At 46.0% G+C, this 18,292-nt stretch overlaps 2 protein-coding genes across 7 annotated transcripts; one reads left to right on the top strand and one right to left on the bottom strand.

Moving 5' to 3' along the window:
• Nucleotides 1-454: 454 nt before the first annotated feature.
• On the bottom strand, nt 455-10,287 carry ING5 (inhibitor of growth family member 5). 3 transcript variants are annotated; one of them, XM_074833365.1, is made up of 9 exons: nt 10,159-10,287; nt 9,623-9,694; nt 8,742-8,908; nt 7,168-7,279; nt 6,095-6,188; nt 4,964-5,099; nt 4,746-4,807; nt 3,773-3,842; nt 455-1,948 (listed from the first exon to the last, which is right to left on the bottom strand). In XM_074833365.1, the coding sequence occupies exons 1-8, from the start codon at nt 10,193-10,195 to the stop codon at nt 3,800-3,802; spliced, it is 723 nt and encodes a 240-aa protein (XP_074689466.1). In that variant the 5' UTR covers nt 10,196-10,287; the 3' UTR covers nt 455-1,948; nt 3,773-3,799. The 3 variants fall into 3 exon arrangements, with proteins under 3 accessions (XP_074689466.1, XP_074689465.1, XP_074689467.1); XM_074833364.1 differs by lacking the exon at nt 455-1,948 and having other exon boundaries at nt 2,348-3,842; XM_074833366.1 differs by lacking the exons at nt 455-1,948; nt 10,159-10,287 and adding an exon at nt 9,843-9,951 and having other exon boundaries at nt 2,348-3,842.
• Nucleotides 10,000-17,362, top strand: DTYMK (deoxythymidylate kinase). Of its 4 annotated transcripts, none has more exons than XM_074833363.1 (6): nt 10,000-10,165; nt 11,167-11,275; nt 12,289-12,379; nt 14,443-14,640; nt 15,317-15,408; nt 16,785-17,362. In XM_074833363.1, exons 1-6 carry the CDS (start codon nt 10,000-10,002, stop codon nt 16,807-16,809), a joined length of 681 nt encoding a protein of 226 aa, XP_074689464.1. In that variant the 3' UTR covers nt 16,810-17,362. The 4 variants fall into 4 exon arrangements, 3 of the variants coding, with proteins under 3 accessions (XP_074689464.1, XP_074689462.1, XP_074689463.1); XR_012624248.1 differs by lacking the exons at nt 10,000-10,165; nt 15,317-15,408 and adding exons at nt 10,303-10,623; nt 15,143-15,285; XM_074833361.1 differs by lacking the exon at nt 10,000-10,165 and adding an exon at nt 10,303-10,623.
• Nucleotides 17,363-18,292: the final 930 nt, after the last annotated feature.

The raw sequence follows: 18,292 nt of genomic DNA, 5'->3' as shown, positions 1-18,292 counted from the left end.
GTGTCCTCGCAGGACTCACGGGTACGGTCCCCCCACCGTGTGCTCACAGGACTCACAGACACCCCCCCCACCCCCTGTGTCCTCGCAGGACTCACAGACACGTGTGTGTCCCCCCCGTGTGCTCGCAGGGCTCACAGACACGTCCCCCCTCCGTGTCCTCGCAGGGCTCACGAACAACCCCCCCCCCCCCCCCCCCCAATCTCCTCACAGGGCTCACGGACACTGTCCCCCCCCCCCATGTCCTTGCAGGGCTCATGGACACGGTGTCCCCCCCCCGCCCCGTGTCCTCGCAGGGCTCAGGGCCACAGTCCCCACGCTCCCGTGTCCTCAAGTGCCCCCCCTCCGTGTCCTCGGGCACGGCCCCCCTGCTCCGCGAGGCACAGACCCCCACGGTGCAGCCCCCCCTCATCGCCCGCACAAGCTCTCCCGGGCTGCTGCAACACACTCTTGTACGTCTTTGTTCCCAAAAATACTTTATTTATAACAATATATCCATTATCTATAACATGATCCAAAAATACAGATATACATTTTTACTTTACATTCCTTTTTTTTTTCTTAATAAAAAGATTTATATTCTCTTCCATTTACAAAGGGAACATAGATCTAATTCCTTTAAAAAATAGAACAATGGGGTTAAAGTCGTTTCACCTCCAGTTTGGACACTGCAATAAAGCTGAACCCCGCAGGGTATTCGGGTGCTTTGACAATCTTAGTGGAACATTCCTTTACGTGTATCACAGTCTTGTTCACTCCAGAAAAGTATATTTAACACTGTACATTCAAAAGTCAGGAGAAAGATTTAAATCCTTTCATAAGCAAAAATGAAGGCTACTGGTATTTCTGTCTATAAAGGAGTTTTAAAAAAATCTCTAAAGGCAGGTGTATGCGGCCAAGAGACGCTCCTGAGCCTGCCAAAGCCCCCGTGCTGGTATGTTCCCAGTGGGACAGTTTATTGCTGGTATCAGATATCCTGACATGAGAGATGTTATGTCGTAAAGAAGAGTATTTTGTACCTCACACTGTTCACAATTCCTAGCGAGCTATCTTTCCTTTTGAGGGCTGATGCCAGCTTCTAGAGCTTATTTTTCTTTTTGCTTTGCTGGTTAAAATGGAAAACATCTGTTCTTCTGAGCCCCGACAAGCACTTGCTAACAATTTTGTTGTCCTACCTGACCATGTTTTCTGAGCTGAGGGTGCTCAACTCATCCGTAGCTGCCGTACTTCTGTACGGGCACGTTTCCAGCACGACCTCCAGGGAGGCGCAGTGGAATTCTGAGATTGTTTCAAATCACATGCTTAACGTATGGTGATACCACTACTAATAAAGCCTTAGGGGAAAAAAAAAAAAAAAAAAGTTGTATATGATACCATTGAATGGAAGGGGAAAATAAAACCTGGAACGGCATCAACACTAGTCACTAGTCTTCAGGACGCAGTAACGCCCCTACGTTAATCCAGTGTAGCAGGTCAATGAGGTACAGGTCTCACTCCCTGGTTACTGAATTACAGGCTGGCTCATGAGGTATCACGAATAAATCTGCTCTCAAAAAAAAAAGAGGCAGAAATAAAAAAAAAAAAAAAAAAAAAGAGGGCTGACTGTATTTCTAAGTTCAGGATTGCATGACTGTGCTTTTTCTCCTCCTTCCCTCCGCATTTAGTTTGTCTGCCTGCTTTGCGGGTGCTATTATAACGGCAACAATGACAAACGTGCGTCATCTTGTAAACGTAACTGCAGCAATTTCATACACAACGTGCGGAGTGATGCAACGGAGCGAAGACACGTGCAACATCACAGTTTAAATGACAGGACCCCGGAGATGGGTTTGTTTGGTTTTTTTGTTTTTTTTTTTTCCCATAGCAGATGCAATAAATCAAAATGTTCACAGAAAAGCTGTCTCAGTATCAAGAGGTTTCTTCCATGTCAGTCTTGACATACCTGCAGCATCTACAAAGCCCAACAGAGCAAAGGAGGGAAGGAAAATTGGCAAGAGCTGTGTTCTACTTTCTTTCATTACAAAACACAAGTAAGAGGGTTAGTATTACAGGGAAAAAACTTTTTTCTTTTGGAAACAGGTGCCAAAATCTGACTAGAAGTGGTTTTTTTCTTCTGTATTGTTCATTCAGATTGCTTTTACAGCAGAACAAAAGCTTATCTGGAAGTTTCTTAATGCCTTTCCAGCAGTCTATACCAAGAGCTCGGCACAATGGTATGCAAAGTAGTACACAGCCCTGCACAGAGCTGCCATCAACACCCATCAGGGATCACAGCCAGCAAAGTTCATGAACCCTGGTGCCTACTGCTGCAGGGGGTTTTCGTTTGGGACGGCTTTTTTCCCCCCCCCCCCCCCCCCCTCCACCAGCAGAACCACCTTTCCCCACGACACCTTTTATTGTAGGCAGGTAAGCCCCATAATACAGGGGATGTATGTGAGGACAAGAGTTATCCCTGCTCTTCCCTCAACTTCTGCATCCACTGTAACTCAGAGGAAGGAAAAAAGACTTTTATTTTCCTACTCCTGGTTCTTCCCTTGCTGCAACTGACACCGTGACGACAGCAAGGATTCACATTCATAATCCGAAAGGCAGCTTAAAGAAGTCAAGAACATGCAAATGTGCCCCCCCCCCCCTTAAAAAAAGACACTAAGTAATTTTAAAACATTCCTGATGAATGGCCTTCAATAGCAGTGCTTCACAGCAAATGCTATTCAAATCCCCCCACCAAACTACCCAGTGGCCTCCTTTATGCTTTCCCACAGCAACATGGGAATGTACACACCGTCCTCAGGGAACGCTCCCCTAAAGCTTGTTTGCCTGATTTACCCAGGTGCAACCCAGGCAAACACAAGTAACAAAAATGAGGCCTTCATCTTATTTTATGAATAAATCAGACCTTCTATCTCTGTAAGAATACTGTAGGTTTCATCTTCACAGTAATGTACTTAAAGGATCTTGAGAGAAATGGGAACAGCCAGGAAAGGTAACGCCCTCTCTCAATATTACTGTCACTAAGAAACACTGCTGGACAATTCCTTTGCTATTTAAAGGTTTTATCCCAAAAAGACAAACCTTTCCTAGCAGGTGAAAAGCCAAATGGTTTGCTTCTGTTAAGGTTCATGTGAATGGGAGGCTAGATCAAGTAAAATAAAGGCAGTGCAAAGGCAGACAGAAGAAACTCCCCAAAAGAGAAGGTTTGGATCTTACCTCTCTTCCACCCCTGCCAAAACTAAGCACAGTACTTGGCTTTGAGGAAGCCAACCCTGGAAACAGTTACCCAGTTTCCCTGTTCCTTTCCCTACTACAAAACTGCACAACAAATGGACTTCACACCTAAACAATGGAGCCTACTTCTTTCATGCAGGCTACACCGGAGCACATTCCTTCTCCTCCCTCACACCAAGCTCTAGGCCTAAACTGTTTCCATGATGGCAATGCACCATGCTGAAGATACAGGTATTTCATTCTCCTGCAATGCCTTACATGGTTTCACAGATTCCTATAAACTAGCAGAGACTACACAGCTACTGGCTGCCCTAGCACTTCATAGTAACACCAATTTCAGTGCTGTGCAAGTGTAACATAAATAAAATCCCCGTGGCAAATTCCCTCCCTCCCACAGCCATTTTCTTATGAAAGAACAGGAATTACAACTGGCCACTGGACAATTAAATATCATACCAGAAAAAGAAGGAGGGTAGTTTAAAAAAAAATAAAAATAAAATCAAAGATAATATTGCAACACGAAGGAAGGAATATATTAAATTCTTCTTGCCTCAGAGGATGTATTCCCCTCCACTCCTTACTTCTTTTTCTTTCTTTCCTGAACACAACGAGGACAAAACCTACAGGGGAAAAAGAGGCAGTAATCAGTTCCTGAAATTAACAACACATAGCCCAAGAACTCTTTTTATTATTTGGGAACGAGTGGGTGGGAGGGTGGTTTAAAAGCAGCCAATTTAAGTAACTGCAACAATTCTCATGACACGCAGGAAGCCTGGGCAAATAGAAAAGAAACTGTACCAATCTGGGTGAGCAGAAGTGACAGCACTAGAAGGCTTCCAGGGCTCATCAACCACTCACAGCTGTTATTCATATTATTTTATTCACCTAGAAGTTACTCCAAGTAACTTCTTCAAGTTTGTCACACGAGCTTCCTCTACAGGCAAAAGAAAAAAGCTGCGTTCCCCCAATTCCTTCCTTCCTCTCCCTCCAATGACTGCAGTTCACTTTCACTTAAGCCCGTTTCTGATAAGCATCCTACTAGATGAGAGCTGTCCATTAAACAGAACAAGCCTATAATTCTTTTCAAGATGAGCACATACATAAGCAAAAGCTAGAGCAGTCCTCAAATTTTGCTTCCAGAAGTGAAAAAAATAAATACATCTCTGCTCAGTTTTAACCACAGCCACAACCACACAATACAGCAGGCCCGAGATGAATACATTTACAGAGGCTCAGATCAAATGCAATTATAATGCAATTTTACATATGCCCGGGTCCTTGTTTTGCTCCCACCACAATCTAAGACTCATGTGGAAGTAGACTTTAGGAAGAAGGTTCCCCTTGTACCTTCTACCTTCACACAAACACAATCCCAAACCATGGAGGATGCAAACCCTTTGCTGACAAGAGCAAAACTCCTCTGTCAGGAAGGGTCACAGTGGAGTTTTAATTGTTATTGTGATTATTTTTCAGGCAGATTGTAGCCTGATAAAAATCAAAGCGCTGTATGTTGTCATACTTACCATTTCCCTTTTGGTTTGGTGGTGAGGTCCACACAAGCAAAGTGGAACCATTCAATTGGGCACTGCAAAACAGAAAGGAAAAACCCACAGAGGAGATGCTTTGTGTCTCACAAGTGTTACTTTCATTTTGTATAATCTAAAACAGCAAGTACCCCACCCTCAGATTTCAGTGTTGTGATATAGTGAACATCTGAAAATAAATAATCTCCAGTGCTTACATCTGGGTTGTCACAGCCAATCATTTCTCCGTAGGACACCTGGTGACACAAGCAGTAGGTAGGCTCGTTGGGGTCCACTGGCATGTCCAGGACATCCGACGGATGCACCGACAGGATGGTATCAGCAAACTCAGATCTGTGGACAAGGACAGATTGAGGACAAAACACTTTTCAGTTGCAGGCAACACCATTTTTCCAGGATCTAAATCCCACTTGGGAAAATTGGTTTTTAACAGTATCTTCCCTAAAATACAGGGACCTTGCTATAGAGTTTAGATTACATTATCACATATTATCCAATGATTAAAACGATAAGGTAGGTTTGATCAAACACAAAACATGAGGTTGACTATAAAGGACTAAGAGAACAATTTGTAGATGCCACGACCACAGGAACAAAAATAATGTACAGATCACTTCTGCCTGTGGACAGAAGAATCTGATTTTTTCCCCCCAACCTATTTTAATACACATACTTTTCTTGTTGTCAGGTACGAGAGAACCCTCTTGCTCTGACAGGAATGTATTAAGTTGACATGTCAGTAATGGTCAATGGAAACCATTTTTAGTTTTCTGCCCCTCCATTTAGCCAACTGAAAATATCAGAATTATCAGAGCCCCTTTAGTACGAGTCATATCCCAGGGAGCAGACACGCTTTCTTCCTTGCTTCACAAAACTGTATCACATTATTCAAGATTTAGGACACCATTCTTTGAAAACACCCCCCCCCAATTGTCCAAGATCTCTAGAACAACAATACAACATCAGTTTTTGTCCTGATGAGCAAGTGTTACTTTTTACAATCAAGACCAGAAGCAACCGTTAAAAATAGCTGCATGACAAAAATCACAGCTATTTCCTCCCAGCTTGCCAACAGCAACAGAGAGGCAGATCTTGTCCTTCCAGTCCGAGGGCATTCCAAGCATGCTGAGCTTCCACATGCCAACCAAGGAGTTAATTAACAAATCTGACTTGTCCTAAGCAGGACACTAACGAAATGGACTGAGAGCAGAACACTCTAACACCACTCACCATCCAGACAGGAGTCACAAATAGGGTAACATGAGCTTGCGGAAAATTCATGAAGTGTCAAGCCAAAGTCACCAGAGCTGTGACTGGGTATGCCTTACCCTCCTTTGAGTTTCTTTTTCTTTGGTGTATCTTCTTCAGATGTTCGCCTGCCTCGGCCGCGAGAGCCTCTTTTGTCTTTCTGACTTCGTCCCTCTATAAAGGAAAAATACAAATACCATCATTTCAACCTATACTCCAATACCAGAAACATCTCCACGTTTAACTTTTGATGCATTTATTGTTTTGAAAACGCTATTTCATACGTAACTGAACATGAATACTGCTTCTGAAATACATTTTTATGCCACAAACGCACCAAACTGGCAAGCAGTACAACTGGGCACCAAACTCTTGCGTTCACAGTTTTGGCAATTAAATCACTACAATACAGTGTTAGCCCATATTGTTGCACAAAATATAAATGGCATCGTATTTAATTAGACATGTTGTAATATTCTTTTTTTTTTAAATCTCAGTATATTTTAACCACTCAGCCCGTTAACCGGTTACTCAGTAACTAACATAACATTTATCTCCACACACCTGATCTTACCCCTTATTTCATAGTTCAAAGGCATAAAGCTGGGCTGCTGTTAACCATGCTCAAATTTCACTGTAATCATACGAGACCTCTGGTACACATTACAGAAACTGGTACCTTCCTTTAACTCCTAAATTTTCCTGCTGTTCTCAGTTTGATTAGTATTCAAATTCTGGTAAAAGGAGGAAAATAGGCAAATCTATTCTACTCAAGAAGAGCTGAGAACTTACTCAGTACCAGATCAAGCCTAAAACTAAGACTGTTACACTCAAGAGCTGTAAGAACATCAGTTCGGTTTTGTCACAGTTAGTTCCCCCTCAGCCAGTAGCCTCCTTACAACCAGTAACTGTGGGCCACCTCAGGATGATCTGGCCAGCAGAGGCAGTAAGTTAGATCCCAGCATTAGATTCACCTGTTTATTGCCCACCAGAGCACTGTAAATATTTGAAGAGCATTAAAAACAAGTAGAGAAGTACACCATATTGTTCTACTTTTCTTCCTCCAGAATTAACAGACTGCTTTGTATCTTAGCCTTTCTGGTTAGATATGGTTAGTGCTGGAAAGGCTGTCAACTGTATAAAATTTACACACTTTTCAGGCTTCGAGATCCAGGGTTTTCAAAGTCACTGCCTTCCAGTTTATCTTTCAGATCTGCTTCAAATCGTGCCAAGTCTGCATCCAGCCGGCGGATATGCTTATCCACCTGCACAGAAGAGGAAACCACAAACTGAATTTAAAAAAAAAAAAAATAAATCCCCCAACGAACACAGGAAGGTCTAATAACTTGGCTCTTATCAGCATGAACAGGAGTACACTACTTCAGAGCAAGGCACAAAAGGGGTACCAAACGGGAAAAAGGGAAATGGTACACACAAAGGGAATTAAGGCGGAGAGAAAAAGAAAACAGGCAAAAGCAAGAGGACCCAATCCCTCTACAGACAAGGAGAAAGGAAGGAAAAAGGAGTTGGTATAAAGGAGAGTCAAAGCAACTCAGGCTAATGGTTTGCAGAACAAAAGAAGACAACGAGAGATATTAAAAATAATTGTTTTCTCCCTGCAATTTTCAAAATACATTATTCAACTATTGTCCATGGAATGTGTTGAGCAGGTAACTGTTTTTTCTGGTATTCTACTAGCACTCTATTCGAAGAAATTTAGTAATAAGTACAGTCTTCTGTTGACTATCTCGAATATCAAGTCAATACACAATAAGTAAGTACATTGTACTACCCTGGTTGCAATAATGTGGCTGACAGAACAGAGACATAGCAAAGGTATTTTAAGCCACCCCTCACCAAACTGTGTTGCTGCAGTAGCTAGTTCTCAAAGTAGTTACCTAGTTATCTAGGCCACTTTTCAGTTCCTGTGAAATAATTTCCTTTTCTGCAGTATTTGATGCCAATAAAACGTACTGCAGCTGCAGAGGTAGCAGAACCCAAAGCATCTCTAGAAACTGGACAAAACACACTAAGCACAGCCAAAAGGATTCCCCTCGCTCAAGTTTTATCTGGGCTATAAAATACAGAGATAAGAATTATTCAAGGGACAGCTAAACAGACGCAGGTGTAGGGGCAGAAGAAGAAAAAAGTGGTAAGCTGCATCTTAAGAAATGAGACTTTTCCCACCACATCCATCCAGGAAAGTCTGGAGTCCAATATACAACCAGAATGGTGGCGCTGACAGGGCTGCTTTCTTCTGTCACTTGGAAACCAAGGTAATTGAGCAGGTTTTCTTCCATTCCTCCACAATATAGTATTGAAGTTGACTTAAAAAAAAATGTTGCTTACAGCTAAGACCAGCCCTAAATAAATTATCGTGTGACAGGGGAGCTGCCAGGGAGAAGGGTAAATTAGCTGGTATTGTTACACAGCAGACAGGTACAACCAATCAAGCAATCTCCAAGTGGGCTAAACTCATTTAACTCTTCACCATAAGAGAAGTCTGCTTGACACAAAACCTGGTAACACAAGAGGAGGCTTTTGGGGGATGGCAAGAGTAAGAAAAATAAGCTTGAGGACTAGTAATTTGTTTCAGTAAGATATTTAAGCAAAACCATAAATATGTCAGGGAAAATGAACACTGTGGAAGCGTCTTCCACATCCACCAGCCGCCCCATTCCAGAGCACGACCATTTTTACACAAGGCTCCCTGGTAGTGATCCTCACCATCTCGTACGTCTGCATGGCCAGCTGCACTTTATCATCGCTGTACTCTTTACATTTGCTGTAGGCACTTTGGATTTTCTTCAGGTGTTCCACTCGCTCCTCGGGTAACATGTTCTTCACTGATTCAATGTATTCCGCTGCAAGACTGTCAATTTCTGCTTTCTTATCTGAAAAGCAAAGTATATACATGTGAGAAAGCTCTCTGGCAAAGCAAGTATTTTTTCCTTCTACCTTTTCATGGTATTTAGAAGACCTCTCCTGACAGTTTTTGGACTTGCCCTGATTCCTTAACGTATTTACCTTTCTTAAAAAAAAGTTAAAGGTATTTACTCTTCAACACTTGCAGTGTGATTCTGATTTCTCAAGTGTTTTACAGTTAATTCAGAGGAGGGTCTCACAGTTAAGATCACAAACTGAACTCATGGGTACACAAACTTCAACCTCTCTTCCCACACACAGAAGACTGTATTTGCTGCACAGCTGTTTCCTGTTCTGATGGTACAAACTGAAAATCATTAATGTGCAACCAGATTCCAACACAAACCTCAAAAGAAAAGAAAAAAAAAATTGGTCTCGCAAGACACACAGCAATCTACAACTCAGTAGATGTGGAAGTATGTGCAACTAAGGCCATCCAGGGTGCCATCGGGTACAGAAATCACACAGCTACAAATTCACACGCGACTGCTGAAAAAAAAAATCTAGTTTCGTGAGCTGTAGCCCTCACAGAAAGGAAACAAACGCTGCACAGCACTCAGGTCGAGAAAAGGACAAGTGGTAGAAGGGAGACACGGCCTCTACAGCAATTTCCACAGGACTCTTCCCATCCTTCAGGTCGAGGCTCTCTACCAGACTGTGCTTATTGAAATACCTGAACACACCTTCTGTTCTCTGATCCAACTCCCGCATCAGCTGGAAGTTCCTTTGCAGCTCGCAGGGCAGGTTTTCGATACCTGGAACACAGAGGCCAAGAAATACCTCATGTACCTGTTTACACAGGCCTGTCCTCCTCACAGCACCCACCCCTCCTTTGACAGGGAACACCGAGCCGCCTCGGCAGAGCCGCACGCCGCACCGTCTCACGGGGGCAGCTAAACGTACCCGGGCGGAGAGGTGCGCCCAACGCCGAGGAACGGAGCGGCGGGACCGGCACAGCCGACCGTGACCTCGCAGCCGGCCATCGCCTCGCAGCCGGCCATTGCCTCGCAGCCCTTCTCTCCTCGGCGCGCAGCGATGACGCAAGCGGCAGCGGCGGCTGATGACGCAGCACGGCACCGCCCCCCCTCCACCCAGCCCGTGGCGCAGTTCTAATTCCCGCGCCGCCGCCGCCGCCGCCCCCGGCCCGGCCGCCGCCGCTCCCCCCCCCCGGCTCCGCCGCCCCCCCGCCTTCCCCGCCGGAGCCGCGCCCCGCGCTCACTGTCCAGGTAGTGCTCCAGGTACATGGCGGTCGCCATCTTGCGGCCCGCGCCCCGCCGCCGCCGCCGCTTCCCGCCGCCTGCCGGGCCCGCATGACGAGGGCCGTGGCCCCGGCCTCATCCCATATTCATAGTCCTCTCGGCGCCCATTGGCCACCGGGGACGCTCCTGTTGCATATTCATGAGGGGCGGGGCGGGAGGGGGCGGGGCCTCCCTTCCCGCCTCCCGGGAGGACCTCGGCGCCTCTGTGCCCTTCCGACGCCTAGAGCGGCCCGGGGGCGCTCGCCGGGATTGGCCGGGCAGTGGCGGAAGGGGCGGGGCGGCGGCAGCGCGCGCGATGGCGGGCCGGCGCGGGGCGCTGATCGTGCTGGAGGGGGTGGACCGCGCCGGGAAGAGCACGCAGGGCCGCCGGCTGGTGGAGGCGCTGCGGGCCGACGGCCACCGCGCCGACCTCCTCCGCTTCCCGGGTACGGGACCTGCCGACACCCGGAGGAAACGGGGAGGGGGGAGGGAGTCCCGCTAGGCCGGGGCCGCGGCGCCCGGTGTGCCCCCGGGGGCGGGAGCGCCATTCGAGGGCTCTCGTGGCACACCCGGCCCCTCACCCCCACCCTCGGACAGACCGACCTCCTCCTAGCCCGTGACAGGCGGATAGACCCCCATCCCCGGACGGACCGACCTCTTCTCACCCGTGACAGATTGGCACCCATCCTCTCATGGCCCGGCCTCCTCCCACCCGTGACAGACGGACACCCCCCCCTCAGATAGACCAAATTCCTCCTGCCCGTGACAGACGGATAAACCCCAGCCCTGGACAGACCGACCTCCTCCCACCAGGGGCAGACTGACCTCATCCCAACCGTGACAGGCAGATAGACCCCAGCCCTGGACAGACCAACCTCCCACCCGTGACAGACACACTGACATGCCCCCCACCCCCCCCCAGGACAGACACCCCTTTGGCAAGAACAGCTTGGGGCAGCATTTGTTCCTTTTCCCCTTTTTTCGTACAGAGAGAACAACGGAGATTGGGCGTCTGATCGGCTCCTACCTGGTGAAGGAGAAGAACCTGGAGGACCACACCATTCACCTGCTCTTCTCCGCTAACCGCTGGGAACACGTGTAAAGATAATGTTTGTTAAGTTGTAAAAGAAAAACACATGGCGTTGAATCCTCCCGGGTTTTAGCTTGCAGTGAATACAGTAGGTACGAGAGTACGAGCCTGTTTAGCAAGGGAAACATGCCTGGAAGCAATGTCTCAAGGACTCTCACAGTTTTGGATTTAATCTTAGATCAAATCCCATGGTTTGGGGTGTTTTTTGGGTTTTTTAAATCATAGGTACGATATTTCCAATCCCTGTGCTGTACTGGATTCAAGAATTGGGGAGCTGAGACTGTACCAGCCTAGACTGCGAGTTTACTTTCTTTCCTGAATGAAGAGACCTTGCTTTGCAAGGAAATCCGTGTGAGTGACAGAGTGGTTAAGGAATCGTGTCCAAACTTGCCCTCTAGCCAAAGGCTGCATTCAGCCATAAGTGGCTGTCCTTGCTTTTGGCCCCTGAGTCTTCGTGTGTGGAGCTAGGGAAATCAGTGTCAGCTGTTGTTTTTACCTGGAAATCTATATTGCAAAATGTTTTAATTTTAATAAAAAAGCTTTGCCAATTCTGCTGTAGTGGTGGTGCCCAGCAAACTAGGAAAGCATAAGGCAGATGAGTGAGCTGTAGTAAGAAATGTCATTGTAATGAATAAAGAATGCTTTTCTCTGACTGAGGCAGAGCGTATCACAAATCTGCTGCACTGCTTAAAAAAGGAAGAGGACTAAGCTGTTCATGTCTGATTATAGTTCATCTGTGATCTTGCCTGTAAGCCATGGAGCTGCCTAGAGCAGGGATAGGCACTGGGGCACCCTGAACTTTGGAGTCTTGAAAGGATATTTGTTTCATGTCTGTTAGAGGACAGAATACAAATAGCTATTTATCTGCGATCAGCGTCGCAGATAACCCTGACACTGCTAACGATCACTGTAACAATAGAGAATCACTGACCTCATGAGCCATCTTAGATGAACTCCTTTCATTTGTATTGCTATAAAGGAGTGTAATTTTATTTTTTTTTTTCTCCCACATGGTTTTCAGACCATTGATGAAAGAGAAACTACATCAAGGGATCACACTTGTGGTTGACAGATACGCCTTCTCTGGAGTGGCCTTCACAAGCGCCAAAGAGGTGAGTGAGAACTACGGCAGCCCCTGCCCCTCTCTGCATTTGGGAAGGCAGCTCCAGTTAGAGGCCTGATACAGAGGTTGGCATGCATGGCCCAGGCTCCTGCTCTGGGGAAATGAGAATTGAAATGGAGGGGTGGAAGTTCCCGCTCAGGTATTGACGTGGTCGGTTTGCCTAGGTCTACCACTTCCCCAGAAAGAGCAGAGAAACTCATTTGGTTACTTTTTATAAATCTGGACAGACTGCTGGCTGTGGGGAAGCCGGCCTTTTTGACTCTGGAGAATGATTTTGCGAGTTTATTTGAGATTCTCCGCACTTGCCCTGGCTGCTGGCCCATAAATTTGCAAAGAATAAAAGAATGGTGCATGTTGGAAGGGACCTGTGGAAGTCACAAAGCCCAGCCTCCTGCTCAAGAGTAGGTCCAATGTCAAGCAGGCTGCTTGGGGCCACATCCAGCCAAGGTTTGAGTATCTCCAGGGATGTAAATCCACAAGCTTTCTGGGCTTTTCTTTCAGTGTTTGCTCACCTTCATAGTAAACATTATTTTCTTCATTCCTGAATTTCTCACATTCCCACTTGTGCCTTTTGGCCTGTTTTTGTCTGCTTTCAAGACAAGTCAGCTCTCTCAGCCTTCCTTTGGGTCATTCTACACACCTATAAGATCCTCCCGAGCTGTGCTCTGAGGAGGCTGTCCTGGAAGATCAGCCAGCTCTCCTGTGTCTCTTTGCCTTCCACATGAGTTTCCCTGGGCATCCTGCTAAGGGGTCCCTAATAAATCTGCCCTCCTGAAGTCCATGCTGGCAATTCTGTTTGTCTTGTTGACTCCTCTCCAGATTTTAAACCACTGTCTTGTGTTCTCTGCAGCCAGGGCTGCCCTTGACCTTCACATCTTTGACCAGTTCTTTCTTGTCACCTCCCCTCACGGGCTTATCAATCACCGTGTCAAGAATTTCTTCAGCACACTCCAGAAACCTGGATTGCTTGTGCCCAGCAGATAGGGAGGTGGTTGAGATCCTCCATGAGTACCCGGACCTGCAGTTGTGATCCTTCTTCCAGCTGCCTAAAGAATGTTCATCAACTTCCTCTCTAACCAGGCAGTCTGTACCAGGCCCCACCCCAACATCGCCCGTCTTACTCTGCCCCAGTTTTGCTGCTTTCAGGGGAGCTTCCATTACCGTATCATCCCCCAGACATTTCTTCCTGGCCTCCCACCTTCAGCTCTCTACAGATTGCAAACATTCCCCTGACATTTAAAGCTTAGCCAGCCTGTTTGCACAGACACTCTTGTCCCACTTCATCAGATGCATCCCATTCCTGCTCAGTAGCCACCGATCCTCAGAGTGTCCTGTGGTCACAGAAGCTGCAACACCAGCTGTGCAGCTGAGAGTTGACCTACACTCATTCCTGTCCAAGCCCTTCCCCGCTTCCTTGAAGCACTGAGTTGATTCTGGGTCCCCATGTGCTGCACCCTCCCCTCCAGAGCCCGCAGTCACTCTTGATACATTTAAGATCACCCTGGTCATCGCTGGTGCCCGTGTGGATGAGCAGTAAGCGGACTCAGCGGTCTCTCCACAACATCATGGATCCGTGTGCCCTGATGGAAGCCTTCAAATCTGACAACAAGATCCAAGAGTTGGAAAGCTTTGTGTCTGGGCTGAAATTCCTGAATAGGGTGGGCATTTTTCTGAAAAGGAGCCTCCATGGGCTCGCAGAAGATTCACACTAAAACTGTATGATGTTTTGGACTGATAACAGCTGTATGGAGGCTCAAAATATGACTTGGTATTTAGCTCTGCAGAAAATGTTAAAATCTTTAGCTCTGTCCAACTTAAATGAGCATGAGGGGTGCACAGCACGTAGTAAAACCTGGCCCCCCAAAATTACCAGGACTGAATTCCCACGTGATAAGCCTTTTCAGTTTGTAGCCTGTGCTTAGTGTTTCAAGCTGCATTTCTTCTCTTCTCTGGCTGCTCCTTTCCTACCCCCCCTCTCCCAATAACCTGATTCTTTCCCTTCTTCACATTCCTTTCTTTCACCTCAAACTTGGTTGTCTTTGTTTGGGACAGAACTTCTGCCTGGACTGGTGCAAACAGCCTGACGTTGGACTCCCAAAGCCCGATGTGATTCTGTTTCTTCATTTAAGCCCGGAAGAAGCAGCGGAACGAGGAAACTTTGGAAATGAACGTTATGAGAACAGCTCCTTCCAAGAGAAGGTTCTGCAGTCCTTCTCTCATCTGATGAAGGACAAGACATTAAACTGGAAGGTGAGGAAATAACCCTAAAGGGGCCTGTCACAGATGAGCGTGGGGATCTCTTGTGAGAGCTCCCGAATTGTGCCCATCGTCCCTCCTTCCTGCTCCTGGTTGGGGGGACACACTGGGGACCAGCCATGGCCACTCCACTCTATGGCAGAGAGGGCAATTCCCTGCTCCAGGTCACCCTATGGGGCCCTGTTGGGGTAGAGGGAAGACATTTGGTTGATTTGTTTTCCAAAAGAGCTTTCTGGAAATCATTCTCTTTCTTAAAAGACAAACTGACAAACCTGGGTAAAAAGCAGTGGGACGCACCTATGCTCTTCCCTGCCTGTTTCCTTGGCGTCCTGCAGCACCTGCCAAGGATTCTGGAATCCCTCCGACACCTTCCTTCTCACAGGACCAGTTTCCATCAGCATTTGCTGTCTTAATGCTACCAGAAGTCTCTCTAAATACATGATCTTTTTTGTTCCACGCTGCTGCATCGCTTTTCCTTCTTGTTCATCCCTTGGAGCTGTTTGCAGAGGACTGCACAGCCTTATCCCAGAAGAGGAAGCGTTCCCCATTTATCCTGGGTGTAGATCATCTAGGCTGAGGTTTTCTGGTGGGGGCATCCTTTTTACCATCTCCATCACCCTGTCAGTGCTCGATCATGAGGTATGGGCAGCATCTTCTGTTTATTCTGTAGCTTTCATGCAGACACAGGAGGACACAGGTTATGGATACTAGTCACCAGAAGCTGGAGATGTACACAGATTTTCCAAATGAGCAGACTGTAAGGTAAAAGTAATTCTTCACTGCCTGTTTCAGGTAAACATGATTCTCTAGGAGTTTTTGTGTACTATTGGAACCTGAAGGACCTAAATGTATAACAATCACCAAACTAGGACTTTTATTCCAGTAAATGTTATGCTAGCAAATTACCTTCCCTACGTCACAAAGACTGGAAAAATAAGCTGACAGAAAGCACGTAGCATAGCACAAAACCCAAAATAATTCATTAAACAAAAATAAGCACGCTGTCATATGAGACAATATGGAACTTGTGTATAGTCTGTAAACTGATTTTTCCAGAGATTCCAGCAGTGGACCACACATCTCTTATTACATGTCTTCTGTTATTTCTTTTGTTTCCTATCCATTGCTTGAAAGGAGTTTTCACTTAAAGGAACACATCTGTTTAAAATATCCCAAAGCACACAACTGTCAAACAGATAAATATCAGAATAGATGATGAAGAGGTGTCTCTGAAATGATGATGAAAATCTAGTTTCAGTACACATTAAAAGTGTAGTTAGCATTCCTGTTTCTTTGCCCCTCAGTATCAGATAGAATAACAGACATCAAACATTGCCAGAGAAGTGTTTAGTCCAAGGCCTGGAGTGCAGCTCAGTACCATTGGTTACCCAAATAAATAGAGATCAGCAAGCTGCTTGAGGATATTGTGTGAGCACAAAGGTGGGGTGCTGGCTGTGCTGTGAAATGAAAAGGCTACCATTTAATCGTGAAGTCTATTTATTGCATATCCTCACAGCCTGCTCGTTCTCAGCAAGCAATGTTGTGTGGGCCAGTATTGTATAGATCACTCTGATAAAGCTGCACCTCTCTACATCTTCTCACCAAATCCTTTCCTCGCCTTGGTCATGCCCTCAACCCCAAGGAGGCGATGCTGCTGTTCTTTAAACATCAGCCTGAGGAACACAGCTTTGTATAGCTCTACCACCTCAGCTTGCACTATTTAAAAAAATCTGAAACTGGAACATCATATGATGGATTTTTAGAGGTTCCTACCATTGTGGGTGGAGTTTATTTTGAAGGACTGATGTTTCTGGGAGATGGCAGTACAGGATGAAGAACGTTTACCTGCCTTTATGTTACATGCCCCAAATACTTGTCAACAAGCAACATGCCGCAGCAGCAGTTTGTTTCCCTTCATCCAGCCCCACATCTACTTCTTAAATGTCTATTCCTACATAAAATAGGTTTTTCCAATTCCACTCCAGAAGCAGGGCAGAGGAGGTGTAATTAGCTCATTTCACTGCTCATGAATAGTAACAATGTTGAGTAAAGAGGGAAGCAGAGATAACAACAAGGTTTTTCTCATTTGGTGGTGTTAATTGAGGAACACATTTCTGTATTTTTTGTCTTGGAAACAGACAATGGATGCTTCAAAGAGCATAGAAGACTTGCACAGAGAAATCAAGTCCATTGCAGAGGAAACCATGCAGGAGGTTCAGAATAAACCTTTGGGAGAACTCTGGAAATAAAACTTCATACAGGTTATTCTTTTAGACCTAAGGGAGAAAACACCTCTTGGATCTTCCTCGCTTGGATGACTCCCCTACATCACCTTCCAGTAACCACAGCTTTGATGGCATGTATTCTGGGTCCAGCATGGTGTTGATGCCCTTGTGATTTTTATCTGGTCCTCCCCTCCATCCTGCATAGTCCCTTCTGTATTTTATAAATGAACATGCGATGAGCATGTAACAAATTCTTTATAAAAACCTCCCTGCTTTGAGCAGGAGCTCTTGTTCTAGCACCAGTCCTGTAGCACAGATGTGGGTATGAAACCCAGGGCTGCCCCTGGACACAGACAGCAGCAACAGGCAGGCAACACCCTTCCCAGTTTCAGGGAACTGCCATGTTTCTGCTTCTTCTGCCTCTCTAGGAAATGCATCCCCTATGCTGAAACCAGTTTGTAGAGGGCTTGCTAATAAATTATTCTTTTAAACATTTTGTGCAGGGGATTTTTTTTTTTTTTTTCAGTATGATCATTTATCTCCCAGAAGGATATATGGTGGTGTGGTTCAGGCACTAAATCCAGGGAGAGGAGTTTGCTAGAGCTGTGGAATGAGGGGAGGGATGAATTCAAGTCTGGTCCTCAGGTTCAGTAACAACAATACAGAAACTGAACTGGTATGAGCAGGTACGAGTCTGAAATAGATCTATTAGCTCATAGCAAGGCTAGTTTGGAGGGTGAGTGGCACATAAATTATTTTAGACTGGTCAAATTACTCCTGCAGCCAAGATCAGAGGAGCAGTCACCTGTGACTGCTACACAGACCTCAGTGCAATTTAAACAGCCTGGCACAGGCTGCCAGACCAGATTAGCTATGAGTTCTAAGTTATCATCATGACCACCAAACTACAATAAATTGGAATGTTAAATCAAGTAATGACCAGGAGAGTTAACATCTCTATCTGCTGGACAGTTAACTCGCCTTCTAGCAGTGTGGACTGGACTGGCCATACAGAGACTGAATCCTGCTCTAACTCTGAGAGAGGCAGATTGAACTGATCCACTAGCAGGGAGAGGAAGATAAATGTTTAAAACAAAATTACTAACGCAAGCATCTGCTGAAATAGAAAAACCGCTGCCTTCTCTCTACAGCTGCACAGCACCTGGTAGCAGAAACACTCCTTGTGAAGGAGGTGAGCACCTGTAACGCTGAATCAGGCCCTTCCAGCAACACTGGAAGAAGATCACACACAGAGAAGTAATATAATTCATATTAGCTTTAAGCTTCTGACTAAAGCCAGAGACACCTGTTAAAGATCTAATAAAGCTGAGCTTAGCTCTGTTATTTGGGCTGCATTAACACTCAGGTAAAATCTTGTCTGGCTGAGCTGTCCTTAACCATAAAAGCACGAACATGAAACA

This window comes from Strix aluco, chromosome 9, assembly GCF_031877795.1.
Source record: "Strix aluco isolate bStrAlu1 chromosome 9, bStrAlu1.hap1, whole genome shotgun sequence".
Taxonomy (NCBI): Eukaryota; Metazoa; Chordata; class Aves; order Strigiformes; family Strigidae; genus Strix; species Strix aluco.
The sequence above is the reverse complement of the archived record's forward strand: the minus strand, read 5'-3'. Positions and strand labels throughout refer to the sequence as shown.

Bases quoted from the DNA above. Each gene is read 5' to 3' on its own strand.
- ING5 (XM_074833365.1), bottom strand. From the start codon at position 10,195: ATGGCGACCGCCATGTACCTGGAGCACTACCTGGACA. The intron at 6,189-7,167 runs GTGTGTAAATTT...TTTCCTTTATAG, and splicing joins TGGATCTCGAAGCCTGAAAA to AGGGACGAAGTCAGAAAGAC. The intron at 4,808-4,963 runs GTAAGCACTGGA...TCTGTTTTGCAG, and splicing joins TTGGCTGTGACAACCCAGAT to TGCCCAATTGAATGGTTCCA.
- DTYMK (XM_074833361.1), top strand. From the start codon at position 10,338: ATGAGGGGCGGGGCGGGAGGGGGCGGGGCCTCCCTTCCCGCCTCCCGG. The intron at 11,276-12,288 runs GTAAAGATAATG...CATGGTTTTCAG, and splicing joins GCTAACCGCTGGGAACACGT to ACCATTGATGAAAGAGAAAC. The intron at 12,380-14,442 runs GTGAGTGAGAAC...TGTTTGGGACAG, and splicing joins CCTTCACAAGCGCCAAAGAG to AACTTCTGCCTGGACTGGTG.